This window comes from Suricata suricatta, chromosome 10 (genome assembly GCF_006229205.1).
Source record: "Suricata suricatta isolate VVHF042 chromosome 10, meerkat_22Aug2017_6uvM2_HiC, whole genome shotgun sequence".
Classification (NCBI taxonomy): domain Eukaryota; kingdom Metazoa; phylum Chordata; class Mammalia; order Carnivora; family Herpestidae; genus Suricata; species Suricata suricatta.
In genome coordinates, this window is record NC_043709.1 from 119129017 (window position 1) to 119157002 (window position 27986).

Below are 27986 nucleotides of genomic sequence, written 5' to 3' on the forward strand. Positions count from 1 at the left end.
AATTCACAGAAGCATATATGAAATAAGCCCCAGGCTCTATACCATAGGGCTTGCCTAGAATGATACAACTGGAACATATCCAAAGCAAACAATGCTCTACACCCATTAAAGATCCAGAACATTTGAACCAGCCACTCGGTCACGTGGGTCACGATAGCCGTGCCTTCACGTACAACATACAGAAACAAGACCCTGCACCTTCCCTTCAGTTAATCATAGAAAACGAGTAAAAGGGAGCTTTGAGAAAGGACAGTATGACTGAGCAAGCAGTTCCTTTCAAATGCACACCTAAGCTGTTCATAATTTTCTCAACCTTTCCTTTTCCATAAGAAAAAAAAAAGAAAAAACCAAAACTCATTCCCTGCCATTTCAGCTTAAAACCGGCCAACCAAAATTTTTACTAGGAAGATGTTACTGGAGCATGACAAAGGTACACTGTGGTTTCCTATCCCTTCCAGCAACTGGTACGTTGTAAATTCCTCAGCAAAGGGATGCAAAGAGAAAGAGGGAGAGGGAGAGAGATGGAGGGAGGAAGGGAAGGAGAGGGGAGAGGAGGAGGATGGGAAGGAGGGAAGGAGAGAAGGAAGGAAGCAAGGAAGGAAAAAAGGAAGGAAGGAAGAAAGGAAGGAAGGGAAGGAGGAAGGGAAGAAGGTAGGAATAAGAAATCTTCAACACATCTTAAAACTGCAAATTTTTATTTCCCATTGACCATAAACTGATAACATGGGAAGCTTGAAATTTACCAACAAATATGTTTATAAATGAAGAGAAACATTTTGCCAGTTGAACCTAATAAGAGACCGAGCAGAAACAGAAGCATGACAAGATCAAGGAGGGATTTTCCTCTAGACTAACAAAGATATGGGTGGAGGTCAGCAGATCGACAGTGAGGACTGTCAACCCCCATGCTCCAAAGCAGTGCCCTAGGAATGCTGTCCTGACCTCCTAGGGGAGGTTCTCTGGCTTGCCTAGTGAGGCTGGACCCAGAGACTGGGGTTTCCTGCCCCGGGAAGATTCCAGAAGTCAGAATCCCCTGAGATGTCACAGACAAGCATATCAACAGTGACCCTGAAGGACCTGAAATAAGTACTGTCCCTTCCCCCACAACTATCATCATTTACCTTCTTATACACATCCTAAGATCAGCCATGGAAGTCCCTTACAGTCTGAGCTGATTATTTCTAGGGGTCAAATCCAAGCTAAAATTAGTAAAGAAATAATAAAGAAATAAAATATTTCTGACAAAAATGATTTCCTTACTAACATGTTCTTTGCATTGGCAATGTATTAGAATAAATGCTCTGTGAGAACTGCCACATATTCTAAAATACTATTTTCTAAAAATTGCATTGCTGATCAAAGATGTTTCGCTAGTTGTCATCTACATCTATTAAATACAGTTAAATAAGACAATTTTATTTGTCAATATTAATGCCTGTGTTATTTCTCTGCATGCCTTTTCTAGTCAGGGAAATTTTGTCAAAAGGACAAAAGTTGAAAACTGTAACCTCAGCAATCACTAACTTTGGGGACTTATCCCCTGGTGCAAATGTTCATGCATATGCATATTTTTATCACATACGCAGACAGATGCCCTTGCATTGATTTGAATACTTGCATAAATATTAATGTGTACAAATGCTTGCATGCAGAAAGCCCATTTATGAAATATCCAATTGCATAAATTAGGAACATTAGATACTAACTGCATTAACACTTCATAAAATACATGCACAACTTTGCATGACAAAAAAAAAATAAATAAAGGCACAATCCATTGGAAGAGGCCAGATTCCCTCAGTTGTGTTTGCCACTCCCAGTTCTGTGGCTCCAAACTGGGAATTTCCACGAACTATTTGAAGTCTTTCGATTCTTCATAATTTTTACTTACATTTAGATGCATCCCTCCTGAGCTTAAATGAATGAGATTCTTTTCTAGAGTAAATTTGTGAATTGTTACATATGACCCTAAAAGGAATTGTCAATTTTTTAAGTCACTCAATAGCCTCAGAAACTAGCTTCTTAGCAAAGACTGTGACTCAAAAACAATTTTCACAATATAACATCCTCTAAACTTATTTGTATACCATTATCTTATGTCTGAGTCTTTGCAGTCATGGCGGATAAATGCAAAATCTTGGGGGATTTTTATGTATTTTTTTTTTTTAGAAAGAGAGAGAGAGACAGAGACAGAGTGTGAGTGGGGGAGGGGCAGGGAGAGAAGGAGACATGGAATCTGAAGCAGGCTCCAGGCTCTGAGCTGTCAGCACAGCCTGATGCAGGGCTTGACCCCATGAACCATCAGATCAGGACCTGAGCCAAAATAATCAAACACTTAACTGACTGAGCCACCCAGGTGCCCCATTTTTGGTTTTGTTTTTAAGTTTATTTATTTATTTTAAGAGAAAGAGAGAGAGAGAGACTGAGGCAGGGGCAGAGAGACAGGGAGAGATAGAACCCCAAGCAGGCTCTGTGCTGTTAGCATGGAGCCTGGCTCGGGGTTCAATCTCACGACCATGAGATCATGATCATGAGAACCTGACCTGAGCTGAAATCATTAGTTGGACACTTAGCTGACTGAGCCACCCTGGCGCCCCAACGAACTTTTAAAAAATTACAAAAGAAAATACCCAGAGGACAGATTGGTGGTTACTGGAGGCCACCTAGAGGATGAGCAAAATGGGTGAAGGAGGTCAAAAGGTACAGACTTCCAGGTCTCAAATAAAGAAGTCCTGGGTAGGTAATGTATGGCATAATGTCTACAGTTAACAATACCATTTTGTATATTTGAAAGTTGCTAAGAGAGCGGATCTTAAAAGTTCTTACTACAAGGAAAAAAATTGTAACTATGTGTGGTGATGGATAGTAAATAGACCTAGTATATCACAACGCACACATATATCCCATCAGTATGCTGCACATCTGAAACTAATATGTTATATGTCAGTTATTGCTAAGGAAAGGAGAGGAGAGGAGTGGAGAGGAGAGGCGAGGCGAGGCGAGGCAAGGAAGAAGGAACGAAGGAAGGAAGGAAGGAAGGAAGAAAAGGAAGGAAAGAAAGAAAGGAAGAAAGAGAAAGAATACAATAAAGCTTTATGGTTTAGTAAAGTTGGACACAACACAGTCGTTAATTGGCAGTTGGCTCCTGTCTTCCACTGAGTTCCCATTTTCAAAAGGAAACAGGCTAAGGTTCTAATCGGGGGGAGACAGGTATTGAGAAGATAATTTTCTTGTGACCATCTGAGTCTTCTCAGCTCAGTCTAGGGCCAGCTGGGTACATGATGAGTTTCACTTTTTTTTGCTTTGGTATTTTTTGTGACAGTATAAATGAACTTAAAAATATTTTTTCATTAACTTTGAAAAAAAATCAAGTCGGCATTTCACACTTGAACTTTTGTCACCCCTTCATCACATTATTACAAGGTCTCACTGTCCACTTTATTTTTTTAATGTTTACTTATTTTTGAGAGGCAGGGGAGGGGCAGAGAGTGAGGGAGACACAGAACCTTACGCAGGCTCCAGGCTCTGAGCTGTCAGCACAGAGCCCAACGCAGGGCTCGAACTCACACACCACAAGATTGTGACCTGAGCTGAAGTTGCACACTCAAGTGGCTGAGCCACCCGGGCGCCCCTCACTGCTCATTTTAGGTTGGACATCGTCTCCTCTATGGCGAAGCCAGACTGGATAGGTCTGCAGTCACAACAAAGAAGAGAGAAAAAGAGTTCCCAACCAAAAATATCACATCTGCTATACAGAGTGCCTACCTCTCCCTGAGACTCAAATTCTGCTCTCTGGAGAACACACAGGCATTTTAGAGGCTGAGTGGACACACAAAGCATTTGCACTTCAGTGGCCTCCCCCACTTGTCCACAGTTTTGTTTTTCAACAGATTCAGTTACTCACCATCAACAATGAGCCAGAAGCAGATGGTCTTCTCTCTGACTTATTGTCAGAAGGCCAGTGGCCGCCTGACACTGTGTCACGGTGCCTACGTCATTTGCCTCACTTTTCCTCCTGATACCATCACTTTGCCACCTTCACACCATCCCGAGAAGGGAAATAACGATATAATAAGGTATTTTGAGAGGAAGAGAGAGAGACCACACTCAGATAACTTTTCGCGCAGTATACTGTTATAACCATTCTCTTTTATTACTACTTGCCGTTATTCATCTCCTACTGTGCCTAATGTATAAATTAAACTTTATTGTGGGTATGCATGCATAGTAAAAAACATAGTATATATAGGGTTCTGTGTTATCTGTGGGTCCAGCCATCTACTGAGGGCTCTTGAAATATATCCCCCACATATAAGGGGGTACTACTGTATTTCTGCCTAGTCTAGAAGGATCAGTTACTGATGAAAGGTATGTGATGGGGACTGACTGTGGCCACCAATACCCACTTATTGTCTTCCTTTTTGGTCCCCTGAAGTCAAGCAAGTCACAGGACTGAATTCCGGCCTGTGGAATACAGATGGCTGTGTTGTACACAACTTCCAGACGTAGCCCCTGTGATCACCCATGACCCACCATGGCTACCCTGTGTGCATGCTGGATGCGACTCATCCAGGAGAAAATGGCCAGGCCCAGGGTGCAGCAGAGACACTAAACAGAAAAGGCCTGGATCACTGAACGACTGCATTGGCCTATGGCATGAGAGAGAGAGAAATGTCTGGTGTGCCCAGTAAGAACTGTTGCTTTCAGCTCCTGACTCCTGTAAGTCAGACCACACAACATACCAAATATTTTCTTAACAGACAGCTCTTTGAGACCTTGCAATGCATCTCTGCCAGGGGGCAAAGGGATGGAAAAGGGAGCTAAGAGTGTGGCAAAATAGGTCAGGGCTTCATGACGAGTTTTGAGTGGACATGAATCTGGGAAGAAACTTCCATGCCGTGCAACGGTGAGGCAAAATGCCACACAACTTTATTTATTCGCTAAAACATTTACTGGATGCTAATCCACGCCAGGCGTGACGTCTGGGGCTGAGGTGAAAAATATAACTAACTGGCCACATTCTCTGTGCTCAAGGAACTATAGCCTACCTGGCTGGGGAGGAAGGAAATTAAATCAGTGCTTTGACACAGTGTGGTAAGTGCCATAAAAATCCCCAGAGGAAGCATCTATAATCCTCCTTCAGATGCGGATTATGTGCAACACACAACTTGGTTATCCATAACAATGGCTGCAAAAGAAATTCATTTCTGGATGAAAAATAACAGAAATTCTGGATCTGCCAAGACTGGGCTAAACGTGACGGATGGCAACTGTGAGCATACAAGTAATACCAATATTAACCAACGCCGTCAATGATTATCGGCATCTCTTTTATCAAAGTCACTAAGCACTGCACAGAAGAACGCAGAGAACAGAACCAGGGACACCCCCAGTGAGCAAGCCTCCCACAGTGATGTGCCTTAAAATATCTACATCGCCTGTAAATTGCCACGGACATGGGCAGATCTCTTCCTTCAGATCAAAAACTGAATTTGGAATCTATGCCCTTTAATGAAGCTGCAACAGAATCTAAATGTTAGTTTCTACCCTTTTAAGTGAAAATACAGAATTCCAACAGACGTACAGGTTCTCATCCATCTTCATTCAATCTCCCCCATCCCATTTAAAAGCTGACATTTAAATAACCTTGATGTCTATCATAATGCTTGTGAGGAAGCAAAACATCATTAAGGATTTGTCTGAAGATTGCAGGGTCCCGAGCCTACATTGGGAAACAATTCATTTGCAAACTTATAATAATATGTGGTGTGCAAGCTGCCGTAATGAGAATTTCTCTTCACCTTGAATACCTGACAATCACTAAGTCAGTATGCTTATTCTCATTAAAAGGATCAACTTCTGTGCTCATCAGTGAAAATTCTATAATGGACATTAGCTCCCAGGAAAACTTCACAACTTGTTTAATGACGATGCTTTGGGTTTTTTTTTTTAATTCTTTAAAGTTTATTTATTTATTTTGAGAGAGAGAGGGAGAGACAGAATCTCAACCAGGCTCTCCACAGTCAGCGCAGAGCCCGATGCAGGGCTGGAACTCATGAATCATGAGACCATGACCTGAGACAAAATCAAGACTCAGACACTTAACCAATGGAGCCACCCAGGAGCCTCAATGATGACGTTTTATGCAAAACTGTGACTGATAGAGGAAGTCACAGTTACTATAAGTCCAAATGAAATAAAATATATTGCTGGAAATGGCAATCAGTTTGAAGTCTGGAAATACTCTTCCAATTTCTGCAGATACTTGATGATGTGACTCTTCAAACAGTTTTGTGCCAAGATCTTGTTTCAATTTCCAATCTATTTCACAACAATAACAAGACTATCAGTGATTGGATTGAACACTATGCCAGGTGTTTTAACTACAAATAAGAGCCAATATTAAATTCTTATAATACTCCTTTTTTACTTCTAATTTACAGATGTGGAAATTTAAATATAGGGAAATGAATGAGGCAGCAGCCCCTTATTATTCTGTTTCCTAGGGTAGTGGAGGTAACAAAAGGAGATGCTGTCCTTCGACCCCAGGCCTTGTCTGCCTATAAAACCAGCATCTTGGGGTGCGTGGGTGGCTCAATCGGTTCAAGCAGCCGACTTCGGCTCAGGTCATAATCTCATGGTTCGTGGGCTAGAGCCCCGCATCGGGGTCTGTGCTGACAGCTCAGAGCCTGGAGCCTGCCTCAGATTCTGTGTCTCCTTCTCTCTCTGACCACTCCGCCACTCGCATTCTGTGTGAGTCTCTCTCTCAAAAGTAAAAAAAAAATTTTTTTTTAATTTTTTAAGTAATAAAATAAAATAAAATCAGCATCTAAGACCCTAAGGTCTGCTGAGGACAGAGCCTAGGAAGCAGCAGGTAGTGATGATGAAACCGGTGCAAACTCAGATCTACTTGTCACGAGGGTCCATGTCTTTCTTTCCTGTCCTGAGTCACGTAGTCAACTGCATCTATTCCCCACTTCACCATCCAGTTAGATCTGGCTGAAGAGCGAGAATGAAGTGAGGGCTTAAGTCTGATTGACAGCTTCTCCTCAAGTCTACAAACATTTCAAAGAGCAGAAAGCCAGCTGCCTCTCCCTTGGCAAGTTCCCACTGAATCCAAATAAATAATGCAGTGTTTTCCGTGTTTTAATTTTCTTTAGGATTACTGTTCGTTGTGGTTTATTTTCTGCCTGGTCTAATTATTGCACATTCTGTCCTTCAAAATGACCTTGTAATCCAACATTTGTTCAGACTTCCACATTCTTCCACATTAGGAATCAGGTTAGGTTGACTCTTTTTCAGGGCCATAAATATCAGTTCATCTCAAATAACTCATTTTATTTTCAAATTTTAATGTTTATTAACTTTTGAGAGAAGGATAGAGAGAGAGACAGAAGCGTGAGTGTGGGAGGGGCAGAGAGAGGGAGACACAGAATCCGAAGCAGGCTCTGAGCTGTCAGCACAGAGCCCAATGCAGGGCTCGAACTCACAGACATGAGATCACGACCTCAGCTAAAGTTGGACACTTAACCAATTGAGCCACCCAAGAACCCAAATAATCCTTTTAAAAAGAATGACACCATAAGGTAGAAGAAAACTGGATATTCCGTAAAACAAGGCACTTTTTGCCTGCTATTAATCCCCATTTCAAAATATAACATTCTGGGAGCCTCAGGAATAATTACCACCACTTGGCTTTCGATGTGTGATCAGGAGGCGTTTAAGAGGACTTGCCAAATGCAGAGCAGTCCGTGATGCCACCCGCTCTCCCCACCCCTGCATCAGGGCACACACAGTCTCTGGACTCTCCGAAGCCAGACCACTCTGCGTTTCCCGTGTTTCTCAATCACATTTTCCTAAAATTATAAAAGGCCAAAAAGTAAAGCCAATCACCTGTCCATGTACTTATCTCCATAGACAGAGCTTGACTTCATGTTTTTATTTATTTGTGATGCTTCCTTCTGTGTCACACAAAGGGCTTTTCCATCAGGCTTCATTGCTCCCCTCAACTTAGAATAAGCATCAAATATTATCACTCCCAGTGGAGACATAGACAAAAAGAGCCATAACAATCGAGACGTAATGCTCTGCTACAATGGGTCATTTTAGGGGCACCTGGGAGGCTCAGTCAGTCAAGCATCCAACTTTGGTTCAGGTCACGATTTCACAGTTTGTGGGTTCGGGCCCTGCATCGGGCTCTGTGCTCACAGCCCGGAGCCTGAAGCCTACTTCAGATTCTGTGTCTCCCTCTCTCTCTGCCCCTCCCCTGTTTACACTCTGTCTCTCAAAAATGGATAAACATTTTAAAAAGTGTTTAAATAGGTCATTTTAAAAGTTGAAAGAGCCTTAGGACTTTATCATATAACATGCATATTGGAAGAAGCTTTTTCTTATTTCTTACTCGTGTATCTTGCTACAAGTCAAAACTAACGTCCTTTGCTTATAACTAGGATCCAGTCCTCAACTCCCTGTATACATAAAACTAAGTCATTCAAAACTATTCAACTACTAGGGTTCTGTTCCTGTGCGTCCTGACTTTAGGACTCAAAGGTAGTCAGAGGTGAACAGTCTCAAACAGGCATCCTCACAAACTTCCAAAAATGTTATCTCCAGACAGTGTCCTGAGAACAACAGGAACTCCGGAGGTCACCACTTCAACCATCTGTGCCCTACATAATGATCTATGCAGATCAGGGTCTGTCATCTCTCACCTGTTCAATGAGCAAAAGGCAGTTACATTTTTGAGTTCAAGTTAGCTGCACTCTGGTTGGTCATCTACCTTTTGGAAACACAGTCAACAAATACGGTTTAGGCTTAACCTTTGTCAAAACATAATAGGGGCGCCTGGGTGGCTCAGTCGGTTAAGCGGCTGACTTTGGCTCAGGTCATGATCTTACAGTTTGTGGGTTTGAGCCCCGTGTCGGGCCCTGTGCTGACAGCTCAGAGCCTGGAGCCTGCTTCAGATTCTGTATCTCCCTCTCTCTCTGCCCCTCCCCCACTCATGCTCTGTTCCTCTCTGCCTCAATAATAAATAAAAAACTTAAAAAATTTCTTTAACCATAATAATAAGTTGGCCAGAACACCCCACCGCCCCCACTGCTGACAGTTTAGTTAACTGGGATGTTTCTCTCCATATTTGTATGGAGTTAATGTAGCGTTTGCACGTGATGCTGAAGGCATACATATTTATACGGGTTTACACTTTCAGACCTGCCAACCTGACATGGTGTCTGAGACTAGCCATTCCAGGCTTGTCGCACAGTTGGGGCGTGAACACACCACTGCCCTATTTACATACTGTGCAGACACCTGTGCTCATCGTTTCTCATTCAGTTCTAAATCCCTGCAATAAAACCGCTTAAATTCTTGTTTTTATTGGCATCGCTCAAAAATAGAGCGACCAGAATGCCATTATTTTCTTCTTCTGTTGCTCTCCAAGAGCAAACTCCTACAAGTACTAGTACTATAATCGTCCCAAGGCCCAATAGCCAGACATCAGGGGCTTCCAGATCCCACAGAGATAATTAGAGTAAAATCCCACTCAGAGACAGGCCACGTTGACAATAAGCCTACATCAGCCACTGCTAACATTCACGCAGTGACCCGAAAATCTCATGTCATTCCCTTACTAAAAAAATCTTTTCCTGGGTGGCTCAGTCAGTTGAACAGATCTAACTCTTGATTTTGGCTTAGGTCATGATCCCCCTGGGAGATCGTGGGATTGAGACCCAGTGAGTTTCCACACTTGGCATGGATTCTTTCCAAGATTCTCTCTTTCTCCCTCTCTTCTTCCCTCCCTCTGCCCCATTCACATGGTTTCTCTCTCTCTCTAAAATTAAAAAAATTAATCTTTTAGGTACTCCCTCAGATCTCCAAGCTAAAATTGGCACTCACAGCCACTCAAAGGCACCGCGGCACGTCCATCTTGCACTTAAATATGCGGATCCCCCATGCGGGACATTTTTTGCCACCCACCATTCACCAGCGCTTCTTCTTCACTTGCCTGATTCCTTATTCTTTCTTAAAAACATGTCTCATGCCACCTTCCTCTGTAAGCCATTTGTGGCCATCACCAACCCCCAGTGAGGGTTGGGTGCCTGACTGTGTCGCACAAACCCCAGCACCGCACCAGTTCCCTACCACGCTTACGAGAGCTGTGTCCATGTGTTCTGGGCGAAGAGGGACCTGTATTTCAAGCTGTATCCTCAGCATAGAGCAGATCCCTTCAGAGGAGGGCAGGACAAGAAAGGTAAATATATCCTAAAGGGAAATAAGCATTGAACCTTAACATCAAGAACCGCAGGAGTAACTCACACGCTCACACTGCCTGAGGCAATGCAACACGTTTCTGCAAAACAGCACATTGAGAACATTTCAATGAGAGGCTCGACTCAGAAGGGATAAAGCTCTGTTCCCCGTGTTAAGAAACCTGAAACTTCTAAATTTGGTCCTAATATCAGGATGCGACCTCCAAAATGCCATTTAAGGATAAATCAACTTCTGCATTAACAATAATAAAGAAATTCCTATCTCTGACATTTGCTCTATGCACAAGGGTTCCATAGAGCACACAGAAGTGACAATCCCAAAATTCTGGTGTAGAGGGAGAATCCGTATTGGGAAGTCAGAAAAAAAATCTTCCCTCAAATCGTGACTCTGTTCTTTTATTTTTTTCTTCTTTCTGTCTTTAAATTTTTTTTAATGTTTATTTTTGAGAGAGAAACAGAGACAGAGATAGAGCAGGAGCAGGGGAGGGGCAGAGAGCGAGGGAGTCACAGAATCCGAAGCAGGCTCCAGGCTCTGAGCCGTCATCACAGAGCCTGACGCAGGGCTCAAACTCATAGACTACAAGATCATGATCTGGGCCAAAGTTGGGGTCTTAGCTGACTGAGCCACCCAGGCACCCCCGACTGCAAATTTCAACAATGCCACCAAGATGACTCAAAGAGTCAAGCCTCCAAAAAAAAAAAAAAAAAAAAAAAGGCAAACCAGATTAGTAGACAAAAGACCCCAGTTGTGACTGACCCCAATTTTTTACAAGCTAACTTCCAGAGAATTCAGAAATTAAGGTCAGGTAGTAACTTGCCTAAAACCCTCATATGGGATAAGTACGAAATAGTGGCTATTTTCTGAAGACTCATGGAAAGCTGCCAAACCAGATACTCTCCCCTTCTTGTGTCCTCTCTCAAGACATTTTCTACCCCCAGCGTTTGGTGCCTTTATGCCAACCAAAAAAATAATTTAACTGGGGAGTCTGGGTGGCTCAGTCAGTTAAGCATCCGACTCTTGATTTCAGCTTAGGTCATGATCTCATGGTTCACGAGTTCAAGCCCTGCATTGGGCTCTGTGCTGACAGCATGGAGCCTGCTTGGGATCCTCTGTCTCTCTCTCTCTCTTCTCTCTGTCCCTCCCCCACTCCTGCATCTGCGTGAGCTCTCTCCCTCTCTTCAAAAATAAATAAACATTTAAAAATCAGAATTTAACTAATCATTTCACATTTAGAATATTGAGAGTGATAATCACAGTAATAACCTATGGAGTGATCTGCCAAAGTCAGGACGACCCTGATAAGGTGAACAGTATTACAACTGTGTCATGCTCTGCCCTTAACAAATCAGTCACAGACATTTGTACTGAGAAATCACACACGCGCGCTCACACTCGAGGTGTCGGGAGACAAAAGGGCGACAGTGGTGGCAGCAGATGGAAAGAGCGCCCCACAAGCTTCATACACAAGCGAGGTAAGGGCTCCCCAAAGCAGAAGAGGGTTCCATGACCTTAAGCCTGCCATCAGAAAATCCAACAACTATTCATGTTCGGTTACCTGTGTGTGCTGTGCCCTGGAAGGTAGCAGTATTAGTGTTGGGGTTTTTTTTTTTTTTGGTATATTTCATTTGAGGGGAAGCCTCATAATATCTATGGAATTCAGAACCTTCAAAGGTTACCATCCAACCCTAGAAGCAGAAACAGCAATGGAATGGAGTTTGGAAGCGACGGAAATAAATTTGGCCATTCCGTCCTTCCTACCTCTTAAATATTTCACGATTTTTCGACCAATAACATAAACCCTGTGATCAAAATGCAATATGCTAATCAGTTTACTCCAAATGACCCAGTGGTGCGGTTCGTTTCATCACGGAAGTAACGTTAAATTCACTGCATAATTTCTGAGAAAATGGCTTTCCTCCTTAAGTATATAATGACTTACCCTTCACAGTACTTAATCATTTTAACATGCCAAGTGCCTTACCTGCGAAACCAGAAATGTGCAATAAAGTTATGAAAATGTTCACAGTAAATGCCCAATAGTGGGCAGGAGGAGGTTCCAGTGGAAATGTGGGAAATAAATGGTTAATGGGCAGCCCACACGCGCGCACACACACACACACACACACACACACACTCATGCTAGAGGACACAAAAAGGTTCCCAGCAGTTGTTAAATTCATTTAGGGAAACTCACTTTATTTTTCCAACAGAGTTCTCACCGGCTAATCTGTATTACAACCGGCGGGAGTCCTAATATTCTCAGCAGGATCAAGATTCAGGCCACACTGATTCAGCTATTTAATCTTGCAAGAGAACAGTATTTGGCAGGAAAAGACCCCACAGCACTGAGGGGACGTCCCAGAGGTTCGTTGTCAGCACAGATTGGGCCAGGAACACCGAAGGTGAAAACCAAGCAGCGCTTACCAATGTTTATCATTAGCTTTCCGGAGCTCCCTACTCACACACCAGCCCGCACACATGACACACATATGAATCATGTGTGTGGAGGACTCTTTTCAGGTACCTGTATATTTTTAAGACGCAAAATGTTTCCTCAATATTTTGTACTGAGTCCTAAAAGGTTTTTAATTCAAAACTATCCCTACAGAGGGTGGGGGGACGAAAGAGATGAAGAAAAATGGTCACAGCTTTACATTCAAAACTTTTCCACTTCTTAAGTACTGAAAACCAAGATGGAGAGAACATGGGTCTAAATTTTTAAGTGTATGCCAATATTCACATACGGATCTTCCCAGCCACTCTGACATTAATAAGCTGATCGAGGGGCGCCTGGGTGGCTCAGTTGGTTAAGTATCCGACTTTGGTTCAGGTCATGATCTCGCGGTTCGTGGGTTCGAGCCCCAACTCGGGCTCTGTGCTGACAGCTTGGAGCCTGGAGCCTGTTTCGGGTTTGGTGTCTCCCTCTCTCTCTGCCCTTACCTTGCTCACACTCTGTCTCTCTGTCTCTCTCTCTCAAAAATAAACATTTAAAAAAATGCTTTAAAAAATAAGCAGATTGATACTCTTCTATAAATGCTCGTTTCTTTTTACACTTTGTGTGTATCTATGGCTTGATTAATTTTGAGTGATATTTTTTTCTAGACATCCCGACTGACAAGCGAACCGGGAATACAGAAAACAGACAGAGGGCGACGGGCAGACTTTAAAGCAAAATGGACGGCACCTACTGTACAAACAAATAATAGGAGGGACACCTGGGTGGCTCAGCCGGTTGAGCGGCCGACTTTGGCTCAGGTCATGATCTCACGGTTCGTGGATTCAAGTCCCGCATGAGGCTCTGTATTGACTGCTAGCTCAGAACCCGGAGCCTGCTTCAGATTCTGTGTCTCCTTCTCTCTCTACCCCTCCCCTGTTCATGCTCTGTCTCTCTCTGTCTCTCAAAAATAAATAAATGTTAAAAAAAATTTTAAACACCAACAAATATGAAGAGTCACAATTCAAAACAAACAAACAAAATGATCCAGTAAAATTCTTCAAAGACTACTTTCAGGCAATGTTGGCAAGATTTCAATTCCTTTACCTCCCACACGAGGCCAGCTGCCCCCCTGCAAACAGCACAGGGTTTCCCACTATTGACCGTTTATCATCCTGGGCAGCCATTGTCCTCTTGCCTGTTAGGGGGTAAACAGCCAGGTCCACGAGGTCAGAGCTCAGATCTATTTTATTTCTCATTCTATCCCCTGCCTCCTGGCAAAGTGCCTGGCATACAGTAAACACTCAAAAATGTTTGTTAAGGGGCGCCTGGGTGGCTCAGTCGGTTAAGCGGCCGGCTTCAGCTCAGATCATGATCTCATGGTTTGTGGGTTCGAGCCCTGCGTTGGGCTCTATGCTGACAGCTAGCTCAGAGCCTGGAGCCTGCTTCCGGTTCTGTGTCTCCCCGTCTTTCTCTGACCCTCCCCTGCTCACGCTGTCTCTCTCTGTCTCTCAAAACTTAAAAAAAAAAAAAAAAAAAAAAAAAAGTTTGTTAAGTCAGTAATGTTCTCAAAAGCGATTTCTTTTGGAGATTTAGTTTTTTGACCTTGTAGATAACCAAAATATGCATAGTTGAAAATATGATACCAGTCTTTTGCCAATCTTGCCAAAGTCTTCATTTCGGTACTGGTGTCTCTCTCTCCACACTCTGACGTGTAGACGCTAGGTGTTCCTAACCTTATTGTATTCCTTCCTTCCTTCCTTCCTTCTTTCCTTCCTTCCTTCCTTCTTTCCTTTGCCCAAGACCACCATCCCCTCCCTCATCCTCCTTACATCTATACAGACTCCCCTGTGGCGGCTGGACACCTCGGCCAGCCACTGCAGGCACCCTCGCAAGAGTATAAACGCATGTACAAAGTGCTTTCTCATTTCCCCGCCATCTATGGGGCCCAGTGAATGCGAGGTCCGCAGCAAACCTTTAAAGAAAACACATACACAACGTAACTGTGAAAGCAACGTCCCCGCGTCTTATTCACCATAGGTAAAGGGCCGTATTCTGGGAGATTCCAACATGAGCAAGAAACGCTGCTTGCCCTCAACGTGCTCATCACAATTACACAACACAAGCAAATATTTAAATCACTCTGTTTGGGAAAATTCAATCCTTGCTATTGAAAATCACAAGTGTTAAGAAGACCAGAGTGATTTTTTTTAAGGGTTTGCTCCTTTAATTAGTTTTTTCTACATCCCTACTCTATTTCATACTTTCCGCAACAGACAAATTCTGCCATTTTGATCATTTGCAGAAGGCCATGACACGAAAGCTTCATTCAAACGAATCAAAAGTTGACTTTGTTATAGATAATATAGCCACAAGAGGAAAACCCAATCATAAAGATGAACAAACAAAAAGACAAGTGATCATCGCTTCTTGCTTCTTGTCCTTGGAACCAAGCCTAAGGGTACCGCACAAAACAGTTCTGTTTGAACAGGCCCTTCAAACAGAAATGTAGACGTATCCTTTTACAAACAGCATTGCATGCAATTCTGTACAAAAGAAAGGCTACAGAGCAGGACTGATGGCGGTGAAAGGAAAGTAAGCTATGGGAGAAAGTACGAGCAAAAAAATAAAGAAAAGCAATTTCCATGACATAATTCTTCTAGGAAAATGAAATGCAAATTAGACAACATATCTGCATATGCTTACAAAAAGGAAGACATTCTTGCCTCTAACTTCCAATGGTGCAATTTGCCTTAATTGTATAAACTTGGCTTGGGTTATCAATGGCCTTTAATTAAATCTCTTTATAATGTCTCCTTTGATTCATGACCTCTTAATAAGTTAAGATGACATGCGACCATTACACTTATTAACTGGAAAAACAACAGGTTTCAAACCTACCTGCAGAAGCCCAGTGAAGTTATAATGATGTGGCATAATTATTTATGACAGCTGCATCTGGGGACTCTACAAATATAGAGCCAAGACTGCCAGAGCCTTTAACGTTCAGTATGTGCTCACGGTAGATATGTCCCAAAGGGTATAATAACATCTAGAAGAAAATTCGGATACTTTGTAAGTGTTTAGTCTGTACCGTGACCTAGAAATTGCAACATTTTTTAAAAAGCTAATCTTGGGGCCCCTGGGTGGCTCAGTCGGTTAAGCGTCCGACTTCTGCTCAGGTCATGATCTCACGGTTCGTGGGTTCGAGCCCCGCGTTGGGCTCTGTGCTGACAGCTAACTCAGAGCCTGTAGCCTATTTTCAGATTCTGTGTCTCCCTCTCTCTGACCCTCCCCTGCTCATGCTGTCCCTCTCTTTCTCTCTCAAAAATAAATAAAAACATTAAAATTTTTTTAATTAAAATAATTTTTTTTCAAAAAGCTAATCTTGATTGGGCTTTTTCTGTGGCATAGAAATACTTCTTTTCTATTGTCACTCTTCTGGCCTCCTTTCTTCCACGTCCGTCCAGGCCAGCATGCCAGCCCCCGGCATGTGAAAACTATATTCTGAGCTCCATCACTCTCTGAGACCTGGGAAACCCAAAAGCAGAATCACTACTGCATCCTATCTTTGTTTCTATAAATGGCTATGACTCAAAACCACAAATAAAGAGCTTGCAAGGGCCAAGTAAGGGTCGGAAATAGGACCTAGAAGGAAAGTCTTTTTTGTGTTGTTAAAATTGTTCAGTCTGAAAACAGAAAAAAATTTTTAAAACTGGATGTGGAAGTTTTCCTGGCATGACCACAGGTGGTATAATCCACCTCCCCTAAAGAAACTGGCTTCTGATAGTAGCTTCTGTTGGGGCGCCAGGGCGGCTCAGCCACCCAAGTGTCCAGCCTCGACTTAGGTCATATTCTCATGGTTTGTGGGTTCGAGCCCCGCGTCAGGCTCTGCACTGACAGCTCAGAGCCTGGAACCTGCTTCAGATTCTGTGTCTCCCTCGCTCTCTGCCCCTCCCCTGCTCATGCTCTGTCTCTCTCTTTCTCAAAAATAAATAAACATAAAAACATATTTTAAAAAGTGATAGTAGCTTATGATTACAAAATGCATATGACTTAATGATCTCAGAAGTCCCTATTATGTATGCAGATCACTTCTCAATCAGCCCCGCTATAGACTGAATTGTGTCCCCTTCCCTAAAACTCATATCTTGAGGGGCGCCTGGGTGGCTGGGTCTGTTAAGCGTCTGACTTCGGCTCAGGTCATGATCTCACATCCGTGAGTTCAAACCCCACATTGTGCTCTGTGCTGACAGCTCAGAGCCTGGGGCCTGCTTTGGATTCTGTGTCTCCCTCTCTCTGCCCCTCCTCCACTCATGCTCTGTTTCTCTCAAAAAATGAATAAACGTTAAAAAAATTAAAAAAAATAAAACTCATATCTTGAACCCCCAAGCCCCAGTGAGACTATCTTTGGAAATGGGAATTTTAAGAAGGTAATTCAGGTTAAATGAGGTCAAAGGCGGGGGCTCTGATCCAATTCAACTGGTGTCCTTCCAAAAAGAGGAAGGGACACCAGAAACCTCTCTCTTTTATGCACATATATGGAGGAAAAGGCCATATGAGGACACAGTAAGAAAGCGCACTCTTCCAGCCAAGCCGAGAGCTGTCACCAGATATCAGCCTGCTGGACCTTGATCTTGGACTTCCCATCTCTGGACCAGTGAGAAAATAAAGTTCTGTGGTTGGAGCCACGCAGCCTATGGTATTTTGTTATAGCAGCCTGGGCATCCCCAAATGCAAGCCCCGTATTTACTGGTATCTGGACACCAAAAAAAAAAAATTGCCTGACATTTTAAAACGGGCAGCCCTTGGATTTCTAATACAGTGAAAGTCTTCTTTTTAATCTTTAAAAAACTATTTTAATGTTTATTTTTAAGAGAGAGAGACAGAGTGTGAACTGGGAAGAAGCAGAGAGAGAGGGAGACACAGAATCCGAAGCAGGCTCCAGGCTCTGAGCTGTCATCAGCACAGAGCCCGAAGTGGGGCTTGAACCCACGAACTGTGAGATCATGACCTGAGCCGAAGTCGACCGCTTAATCGACTGAGCCACCCAGGCGCCACTATTACAGTGAAATTCTTAAATGCCACATTAGGAAGCAAATGTTCCTGTTTTACGGAGAGAATACTGCTATAAACGTTTGATGGAAACTTTAGAAGTCACTGAGTATTTAAATAAAAATAGGAGAAAATGAAAAAAATAGGTGTTTGGAAGCAGCACAAAACAAATGACAAATTTGAAGCAACTTTAAAAGCTAAGAACTCCTTGGGGGGCACTGGAGGGAGGGACGTAGTTGGTTAGGTGTCCGACTCTTGATTTCGGCCCAGCTCATCATCTCACAGTTCCTGAGTTCAAGCCCCTTGTCAGGCTCCGTGCTGACAGCTTGAGATTCTCTCTCTCTCTCTCTCTGCTCTTCCCCTGTTTGCACAAGCATGCTCTCTCAAGATAAATAAATAAACTTTAAAAAGTAAAAGAGGTAGGAACTCTCTTGCAAAAAGAAGTTTCAAGAGAAAGAATTGCAAATTTGTCAAGATTTTAAGTATCGTGGCTTCATTCATGTACTCAACAGACATTTACTGAGCACCTGCTGTGTTGTCACGCACTAGTCTAGGCATTCGCAAGTTTGTGTTGAAAAGATGTACTGGGGTGCATATCCTAGGAAAGATTTTATTTGCTTAGACTGAGAGGTGTATGGTAAGGCAGCCTCTTCTGAAAAAGAAAAAACAAAAAAAACTTGAGGAAATAATACCCGTAAAAGAATTCAGTCATGGGGCATCTGGGTGGCTCAGCTGGTTAAGTGTCTGATTTTGGCGCAGGTAATGATCTCCTAGTTCATGAGTTCGAGCCCCGCATCAGGCTCTGCGCTGACAGCATGAAGTCTGCTTCGGATTCTCTGTCTCCCTTTCTCTCTGCCCCTCCCTCAGGCATGCTCTCTCTCACAAAAATAAATAAGCATTAAAAATAAAAAGAATTCAGTTAGTTCCTGAATAAGAATGTATTAGGCAACTTCATTGTGCTACAGAACGATGGAATAAAGGAATAAAGATCTGGGAGTTTTAAGGAAGAAAATCGATGTGTATCTACACAGACCTTAAACGAGATGCTTTGATTAAAACAGATCGAGAACTAGTAGAACCCCTTGTAATAACCTCCACTGTACGACAAAATTCACACAAGACTGGGGGGATTCACTGGTCAAAGTACCAACATGGGTGGGTTGACAGAGACAGTCCTGGGTAGGCCATGCAGGAGCTGACAGCCTTGGGCACAGTGAGAAGCCTTGAGAGAAGATAAGAAGATATGTTGGGCTAAGAAGTTAATTCAAATGTTGCTCCCTGTTAGGCCCTGGGGTGACAGAGAAAAAGATAGCCTGAATCTTCACAGAACTCAGTTCAGGAAGAAGAGAACTCACCATGCAGTTCTAGAACGAGACTGTCAGGGTGCCAAGAGAAAAAGGAAGGCCAGGGAAGAGGAGGCAGGCTCTGGGCATAGGATGGATATGGAAAGGGTGCAAAGAACCTTCCAGATGGAAGTGTGAAGGGCACAGGGCTGACGGTTCAAGAGGGACTTCCAGGCTGGAGATCTCATCGGCCAATAAACCAGAGACAGTGTCATATTCCATGCTACAGTTTTCTCATTTCATCCCAAAGGCAGTAGGGAGCCACAGGGAAATTTTAAAGTAGAATGTGACATGATCAGATGTGCCTTTTAGGAATTTGCAAGAAACCACGAAGAGAATAGCTCGGGAGGGAGAAGAGGCGGTACTGTGGCAGCAAAGAGCGGTCTAGAGACTTATTCGCATGACCCAAGCAAGGGACAGGGAGGGCCAAGGATGTGACCAGAAAGGTAAAGTACAAAGTGTCGTAACATGCATTCTTAGAGATGAAAAAAAATAAACTGAAAAAGATGTGGATGGTCTTCATCTTCATGAAGCCAGAGAAGAAAAACACAGAACCAGGGAAAAACGCTCCTTCGGACCACACCGGAACAAGGTGTATGAAATGAACAGTAGAGCTGACTGTGCTGTGAACAAAGCAGTGCCGTGACTGGAGGAGAGAGATCGGGGTAGCTTGGGTCTGAGTGCGGGTCCAGGATCATTTACAGACACCGTGAAATGGTGCCAAACAAGAGGAGTGACTCATGCAGAAGCCCAGGACAGAATAAGTTAGTCGGGCCTCAAAGAAACGAAAGAACAATGATGACAGGCAATGAAAGATAAGGGGGAAAGTAATTTAGGAGCAGATCGTGGAGGGTCCGGGGAGTCAGACTGAAAGAGCTTTGGAGATTAGACTTTGTCCGACGCAGAGTGGAGCTCCCAGGGAAGTTTTTAGTGGCACATAATTAGGGTCTTGATGAAAGAGATATTTTAGAAAGACTCATCTGGTGACAGTGTTTAAGATACAATGGAAAAGCTGCAGAAGAGCCTGGAAGGAGAGAAGGCCAATTAGGAGGTCCCGCAATAACTCAGGCAGGGGAAGGCCCTGAACACAGGGGAAGAGAAAAGAAAAGAACGGGGGAAAGGAATTTTGCTAAAGAAGGATCTTCAGAAATTGTTTGCGGGATCGTTAATCTCTGTTTCCCAAAAAAAAGTCATATGTGTTCATTCTTTGACGCTGGGGCCCTCCCCCCACCTCCCATTTAGACAAATGTCATTTTACAGCCACAGTCCTTGTACTTGTCATGCACAAGTAATTACTGGTCTGGGATGTATTTGTTTCTTTAAGTGGCTGTGGCTAAAGACCGGAGGATAAAAAGAAGAGATCAACCTTTGAAGTTCTGCCCTAGGTGGAAAAATAAAGCAAAACCAGGTGTAAGGGAAACCACAGATTTGGACCCGAGCAAGGACCGAGAGGTGATTTTCCGTACATTTTTCTCATGAAAGTCTAAGCGTTCCTTACAGAAATGCTTTCCCTGAGGAGCGGTTGTTCAGAGGATCTAATTAGCCTGGGTACGACAAAGTGTTTCGAAACAAATAAAGCACGTGTGCATGTGTTCGGTATTAGAAGGAAAATATGTGCTAATGCCCTAGCACCTTCGTTGACATATTTGATCATTGCTTTAAAGATAATGCTACTGACCCAACTCTTACTCAGGAACACACAGGCCTTACTGGGTGAGAGAAGTTGGAGGTAAGGTACAGTCCGTTACAGTGACTATAAATTCACTCGGTGAAACTACTAGCCTTCGAGGGCTTAAATTTAAGCCACTGACCCAAAAACGATCTCTGTTAATTCATCTACATTAATCAACCCGGTTATGAGTTGATACGATTCTCCTTTCCAACTACTTTGTGTATTAGACTTTACCACTCAAAATCAGAAGCCTTCATATGAACGTTTCACGGCATACAAAACAGTTATGCTTCTTGTGTAAGGAACGAAATTACCAAATTACTCTCTGTCAACACTGACTCTCTAATTTTTACCTTCCTCACCTTTAAAACAATTTTTGTATGTTTGTTGAATGTAAGAAGAAGGAGAAATCCTTCTGTATCCGTTGTTCGGGTTCATATAAGACCTAATTGCCTCTTACACTGTAATTTTGCCACCAGTTTACAATTAGCATGCATTTCTCATGCATGAATTGACCCAATTACATAACAAATTTTGCCTTTGGGGATTTCTCTTGACTGCTTGTCTTCTGTCCACCATACAACTCAATTTCACACCGTCAGCAGCCTGAACATGGCCACAGTCAGTCTCTGTCAAAATGATTTATTTAAATAACAAACAGAGACCAGATCCCTAGATAATCATCCCTACCCTCATGCTCACCCTTACACTCAACCTAACTTTGAAGCAAATATTTTAATAGTCCATAGACACTGCTATTCAATTATTAGGCCGTGTGTACCTCCAATAATCTAATATTTTTGAAGCTAACTCATAAAATCTCAGGGAACTAAATCATCAGTATCTGTGTGAGCTGATTAATGGGCACATAATTTATTTTGCATTCTAAGAAGTCAATGAAAAATGAGGTGGCCGTATCCAAAAAGCTAGAGATAATTATATTTCAATGTCAAATTCCAGAGAGACTCTTTTTTTCTACAATGTTTTTTCAAAAGGCTTCAATCTGAGCTTTTCTTGTGAAGCAAGTGAACATTTTATGAATGGATATGCTAAGTTGAAAACGGTAGTAAAAAAGGATATATTTGGGCAATAGGAAAGATAACCAAAATGATAGATACTGACAAGGGAAGGGAAAAAATATAGAGCAGGTGAAAGAAAATATTATTGTCTGTGTTGTCTGTGGGCCAGTGATCCAAGGGAAGGGTGTTTTAAAGATTCCCACTGAAGCCAACAGACACATGCACACTGCGTGCATACACACACACACACACACACACACACACACACACACAAACTATTTCCTCTGTAGGTCAAGGACAGACACAAATCTTGACAAATCACATAATGGTATACTTACCAGTCAGTCTGTAAAATACAGGATTCTATCCAACTGGTTTTGTGGGGGTTTTTTCCTTTCCCCTCCATATATTTCTCCATTACCTAAAATAAATTAGAAAATAAACATCTAGATTTTATCTAGAGCACAAAGATTGTAAAAGTCTCTGGAGGTTGGACTTTGCCATTTTATTTCACAATTTATCTATAGACTGTCTCAGCTAATTAAAAGCGCAGCTCAAATGAGTGTGTCAACAGGCAGAATGAAACACATCAATAGTCTTTCTCAAGACTGGACCTGGTCCCTTCGATGTCGGCAATGATTCTCTGCCTTGCAAGCCGGCTGCAGGTACCCTGAATGCACTGCTTATAAACCTGAAGGTGGCAACCACCTGAATTGGAAGCAACCCTTCTGATTACCCACACGAGCTACAGCTCTGAGGACAATAGGAAGAAAAGGGTTTTGAAAATGTCCAAAAGCACACTATTCTTCAATACAAGTCTATACGTTGTCTTTTAAAAATATTTCCCTAAAATATCAAGAAGTAAAGAAAATGTGGAGCTATACTAGGTCATGTCTCCCCTTTCTGAATTTCTGCCCTAGACTTTGGCAGGGCATGGGAGGGCACAGTTAGCTATTTTCTGGAACTCTCTGGAATTTGGTTGTTGTTGTTGTTTTTGTTGTTGTTGTTGTTTCAGAAACCATTCTGTTTCTTTCCAACCACTCAGTAAATTCTGAAACCTGGCCTACTTTCTTATTCTTTCTGTCACTATACTCAGTGAGTAATATAAGAGAGGAATTTCAAATTGCAGCATTTAATAAATCTCCCAGATTCAATATGCTGTCATTACAGACCCCAAAAAAAGAAGTCAAGGCTAAACCCATGCTCGCCCCTTTCATTACATACAATTTCAAATTTATGGGTTGTGTTCTAGCCCACATCTCAGTAACAGATGCGGACTGAGTGGGTATTTCCAAATGATTTCAAATCCTGCACAAACGAATGAAGAGTGGCTGAGAAAATTTCATAACACAAATACAGACGCAAGCAATCAAAAATGCCCATTCATCCACAACATGTTACCCAAAACACCTAGGAGGTGTCATTAAATTCAGTTTCATGTCTTTCTACTTTCTTTAGACCAAAAGGGATTAAAGGCAGCTTAGAAAGATCCATACAATATTCAAAGATAAAAAAAAGTAAAACAAGTAAGTAAAAGTAAACACAAATAAGGAAAATGAAGCAAATGGAAAAATAAAGACTGCAAAGACCCTGACTTAATAACCCATCTCCATCAGCCTGGATTAAACTTGTCGCTTGAGTGTCACATGCCTTATAATTTTCAGAATCAATCTGCTCATCCCAGCATCCCCAGCAGGGAAACTCTGGTGGAGACCAGTCTGGACATTTTCTCACCCCCTTCCATCTCCAAACAGACACAGTAAAGGCCACTGTCAAAAATATCTGTCTGGATTTGGCCCATATGTTTCAGTATTTGGGTTTATCTAAAGTAATGTGGAAAATCGGGCTAACCAAAGTACCACCTTACAGATTAACCCAAGTTTTTTAGAGAAAAAAAAAGATCTTTGAGTAATATGGAAAACCCTGTGAGGTCATGGAAAAAGTTCATGAAGTTGTGGACATGTTAATGAATAAAAAAATTCTCTAGACCTCAGAATATTGAATAGTTTCCTTTCTCCAGGAGTAAATCCCTAATGGTAATATGTGAATATCTATATTATTTATTGCAATTCAAACATTACTATGCCTCTTCATGGCTAAAAGAATTAGAACTACTAGAGGGACTAACATAAGACAACTGTAAAACATAAAAATAAAAAATTTAAGTGTTGTCTAAATGATATGCTTTTACAAATCAGTGTTATCTAAATCATAGGCTTTATTCAAATGGTATTTGTATACACTGCTATGTATAGGATACATACAGATTTATACGTACCTGTGTTATAAGGGGTTTTTGCGTAATTAAGAATGGTTCTGCAAACAGCTTCAGGTATTGAATAAAACGGATATTCCTGCTAATGATAAAGGTTGGTGAAATGATCAGTTCTTTTCTTATTAAATATAAATATTGACTAAATTTGAGTATAAATTAAAGGGCTTACCTTTGAATTGACTGCAATCCTTACGTTAGCTGTCCCGTGGGTGTCTTAAAGTAGAAATGTTTAGTTCTTTTTGAAATAAATTTCTGTGATAGCTTGTGACTTATAATATAACTTTGTTCTGTGCAGTATTATTTTTGGTTTGTTTGTTTTTTCTCAAGTTCCCCAAAAATAACCCAAAGAAAGAAACGTTACTCTGTGTAACTGCCAGTGGTGTATCTCTAACTCACATTTTGGAAAAAAAAAAAATTCACTTTTTAAAGAAAGAATGAAGAGGAAAAATGATGAGGTTAGTAATGCAGAACTGGTGGGTTGTTGGGACAGGGGAGAAAAACGAAGGGACAGAAAACATGAATCCTTAAAATGCAACCCTTTGTCTTCAAAGAAAAGAAAGTCCTTACAAAAATAAAATGTCCATTGAAAGAGCAAACAATGAATAAACTTTCTGGAATACGGCAAAACAAAGTGTTTCCTTCGCCTCCTCTCACTCCCTAAGAAGTTTTTTAAACACCACATCATTCTGTTTCTTAGCTTTTCACAACTAAAATTCTCTCTCAAATTCTATACTACAGTTCTATCTCCAAATTGTCATATGTGATGATGACGGCCAAATATCGGTGAGCTTAAACGATCTGCTAATTAAACATTTCCTGGAAATTAAGGCTCCATCGTTTGTAACCTGTAGGTACACGAAGTTCAGTGGAAGTAGTACAGAAGATGCACTTCTCATGAAACACGCGTGAATCTTGCAGATTTGTGCATAGTTTTGTATCATGCACACAGTTGTCGATTTTCACGTGTACGTCCTCTTGGATACCTAACATTGAACTGATTTCTTTCCCAGAAAAAAAAACATTTTGACAAGCTTCGTATAAAACTTTGGAAGAAACGTCATTACAGGCGTGAATGATGAAAATGAAGATGAGCTATTTATCTGTCTTTACATAGTACGGAATAAACCCTTTTTGGTTCCTACTGTGCTGGGAACTGGCGCTCTTCTCAGTTTTCTTGGTCAAGAAAAATCTATTACTTAATGAGACACAGCCTTCAAATCCACAGCAACGTCACACATAAATGTCTGCTTCAGAAATTAGATGGAATACATCATTTCAACAAATACCTTGTTTAAAGTGTGAAAGCTTACCTATACACAATTAGCAAAAGAAGATGGCTCAAGATACTTAGCCTTATATGTAAATCTTTTGTATGATCATCCACAGCAGAAACAAAGACAGTCAGGTTGATAAATTTACCTACAAAAGTCCTATTTTGGAAAAAACGCCAAAACTGAGAACCATTAAAAATGGTATACGACGCGAAATTGTAACAACTCTTTTAATAGCAATGACTATATTTCTAAATACACTATTTCTTTCACTAAATCTATTTATTTAGTAAATGTATTTCACAGGTAACTTTAATGAGATAAGTTAAATATTTTTTCAGATACATAGTCATTGCTGTTAGGCTGCGTTAATGAAATCAAACAGAAGGCGTTCACCAGTTGAACCTGGCTTATTTTATGAGCGCATTGAGAACGGCTTCATATGGTAGCAGCAAGAACCCCCCCCAAGTCCCAACATCATTTTCTCATCCAGACACACATGTCAGGGCAATCGAGTCACTGAACAGTCACCTACATTACTGATTTGCTCCTGAGTCCTCTTCAGCCTCTGTAGTTCAGGAGTGTCCGTAACGATGCTGAAGCCCCTCCCTTTGCTTTCTTCAAAATCTCTTTTGTATTTGACCTATCAGAAGGGAGGAGAATGAAACAACAAAAGAAAAAGAAAAGTCAACAGAGGAACCACACATCCCACTTGGGAAAGGCCAGGGCCCAAGAAGCCGCTAAAATCGGAAGCAATATCTCCAGATAGCGAGTGGCGGAGGGAGGCCGCAGAGCACAGCCCGATTGCCTGGTTTGAATCCCAGCAATTCCACTCTGACTACGTGACCCCCGGCAAGTCACTTAGCCACTCTGAGCTTCAGTGGTCTCATCTGTCAAATGGCATTAACAGCAACAATATTTAGGTAACGCCATTGATAAGTCATAAGGGTGCTCCTGGGTGACTCAGTCAGTTAAGTGTCTGACTTCGGCTCAGGTCATGGTCTCGCGGTTCCTGAGTTCAAGCCCCACGTGGGGCTCTGTGCCGACAGCTCAGAGCCTGGACCCTGCTTCTGTGACTCCCTCTCTCTCTCTCTCTCTGCCTTTCCGCACTCATGCTCTGTCTCTCTCTCTCTCTCTCAAAAATAAATAAACATTAAAAAATTTTTTAATATATTCTCAAAAATAAATAAAAACATTTAGTAAGTCATAAGGATGGATTCAAATGAAGACCCACACCTCACCACGAACAAGTAAGCAAGTGTCCCATACTAGTTATTATTATCGCCATTAATACTTGTACTACTGCTCAAAAAAAAAAAAAAAAATGTGGGAAAAGACAGCTAGATGTCCTCCCAGGCCCATCTTGTCAGTGACAAAGCATCATTTTGAGCCCTCACTGCATGATGGAGAAAGGAGACGTACAAAATTACCAACCCCTAGCCCTGTCTTTACGAAATATTTTCATTCTGTCTTGTAAGGCAGAGCATATGGATATGATTACCCAACACTATGTTGCCAAGTGTCAAGTATATAAATGCTTATGGAAATATTTATAAAGCAGGCCACACCTAGAGATTAAAAAGCTTCAAGCACATGTCCCTGGCATACTCTGTGCTGAGGTCCCTACGATTTTTTTTAGGTGTTTAAATATACTTCTTTTCTAATTACAATCCAGTGAGGCTGAATTTTACAGTTTCCTCGAGGGACTGGAATAGCTAATGCTTAATCTTACTCGAGCCCCATCTCCTGTTATTAGCATAATGACAACAACTGTCACACCGGTTAAATATTCTGCTTGCTAATGACCAAAACGGTTCTATCACTTTATTCCTATTTCTCTAAAATCTAAGTATCAAGTCATATGGAAACACCTTTTTGATGACTCATATAATCCCCGTTTTACATTCATAATCATTGGGCTCAAATCAACACTTAAATTAATAGCTAACGTTGAGGGGGGCTACTAAAAACAGGATTCTGTAAGCGCAACGTTCCGTTGTTTCCGTGTAAGTTCACGTCGTTGAGTATGGAATGACTGTTTTTGTTGAGTCATGTCTGTGTTTAAACACTCAGTTCTCTCAGGGATCACTGTCCTTGAGGCTACTAAAAAATTTCCTTTCCCCAGAAAAGCTTGAAAAGAAAAAAAAAAGAAATTTCCAGATGGCAACAAATAGAAAGATCTAGACACCCTCATCACTTATAGCTTAAGACTATTCAATTTTTTCTCCGTATTTTTATCTAAATTTATAAAAGTACTAAACCCCTTACTCTTACTATTTCCATAAATAAAAGGGTCAAATACATCACATTGCTTTTCTTTCATGGAAAATGCTGAATGGGATTAGCCTTCCAACCCTCAAACCCCAGCTCATGAGAAGATACACACTCCCACACATTCTCAGTGGCGTGTGTCTAACTACACAGGGAAGCCACTCAGCTTTGCTTGAAGGAAGCACAGGGCACAGGATCATAAAATAATAAAAGTAGGAAAGCTGACAAGGTTGTAACAATGACAGGCATGAAGAAGTGAGAAGAAAAATTCAATAAGCCAAGTTCTGACATCCCTGACACCAGTTTCAGGGAAGGCACGTACTCTTTGGGGGATTAGTCGAAGGGGTTTTTTTAATGGTGGTTTGCAAAGAAAGAAC

General features: G+C 41.8%; 1 protein-coding gene across 1 annotated transcript in view; it reads right to left on the reverse strand.

Moving 5' to 3' along the window:
* The window catches only part of NEBL (nebulette), a 355587-nt gene that overhangs the window by 144993 nt on the left and 182608 nt on the right, over positions 1-27986 (reverse strand). The window contains exon 4 of the mRNA XM_029953726.1: positions 25874-25981. Within this exon, the coding sequence (XP_029809586.1) occupies positions 25874-25981 (108 nt within the window). The remainder of the gene's footprint in view (positions 1-25873; positions 25982-27986) is intronic.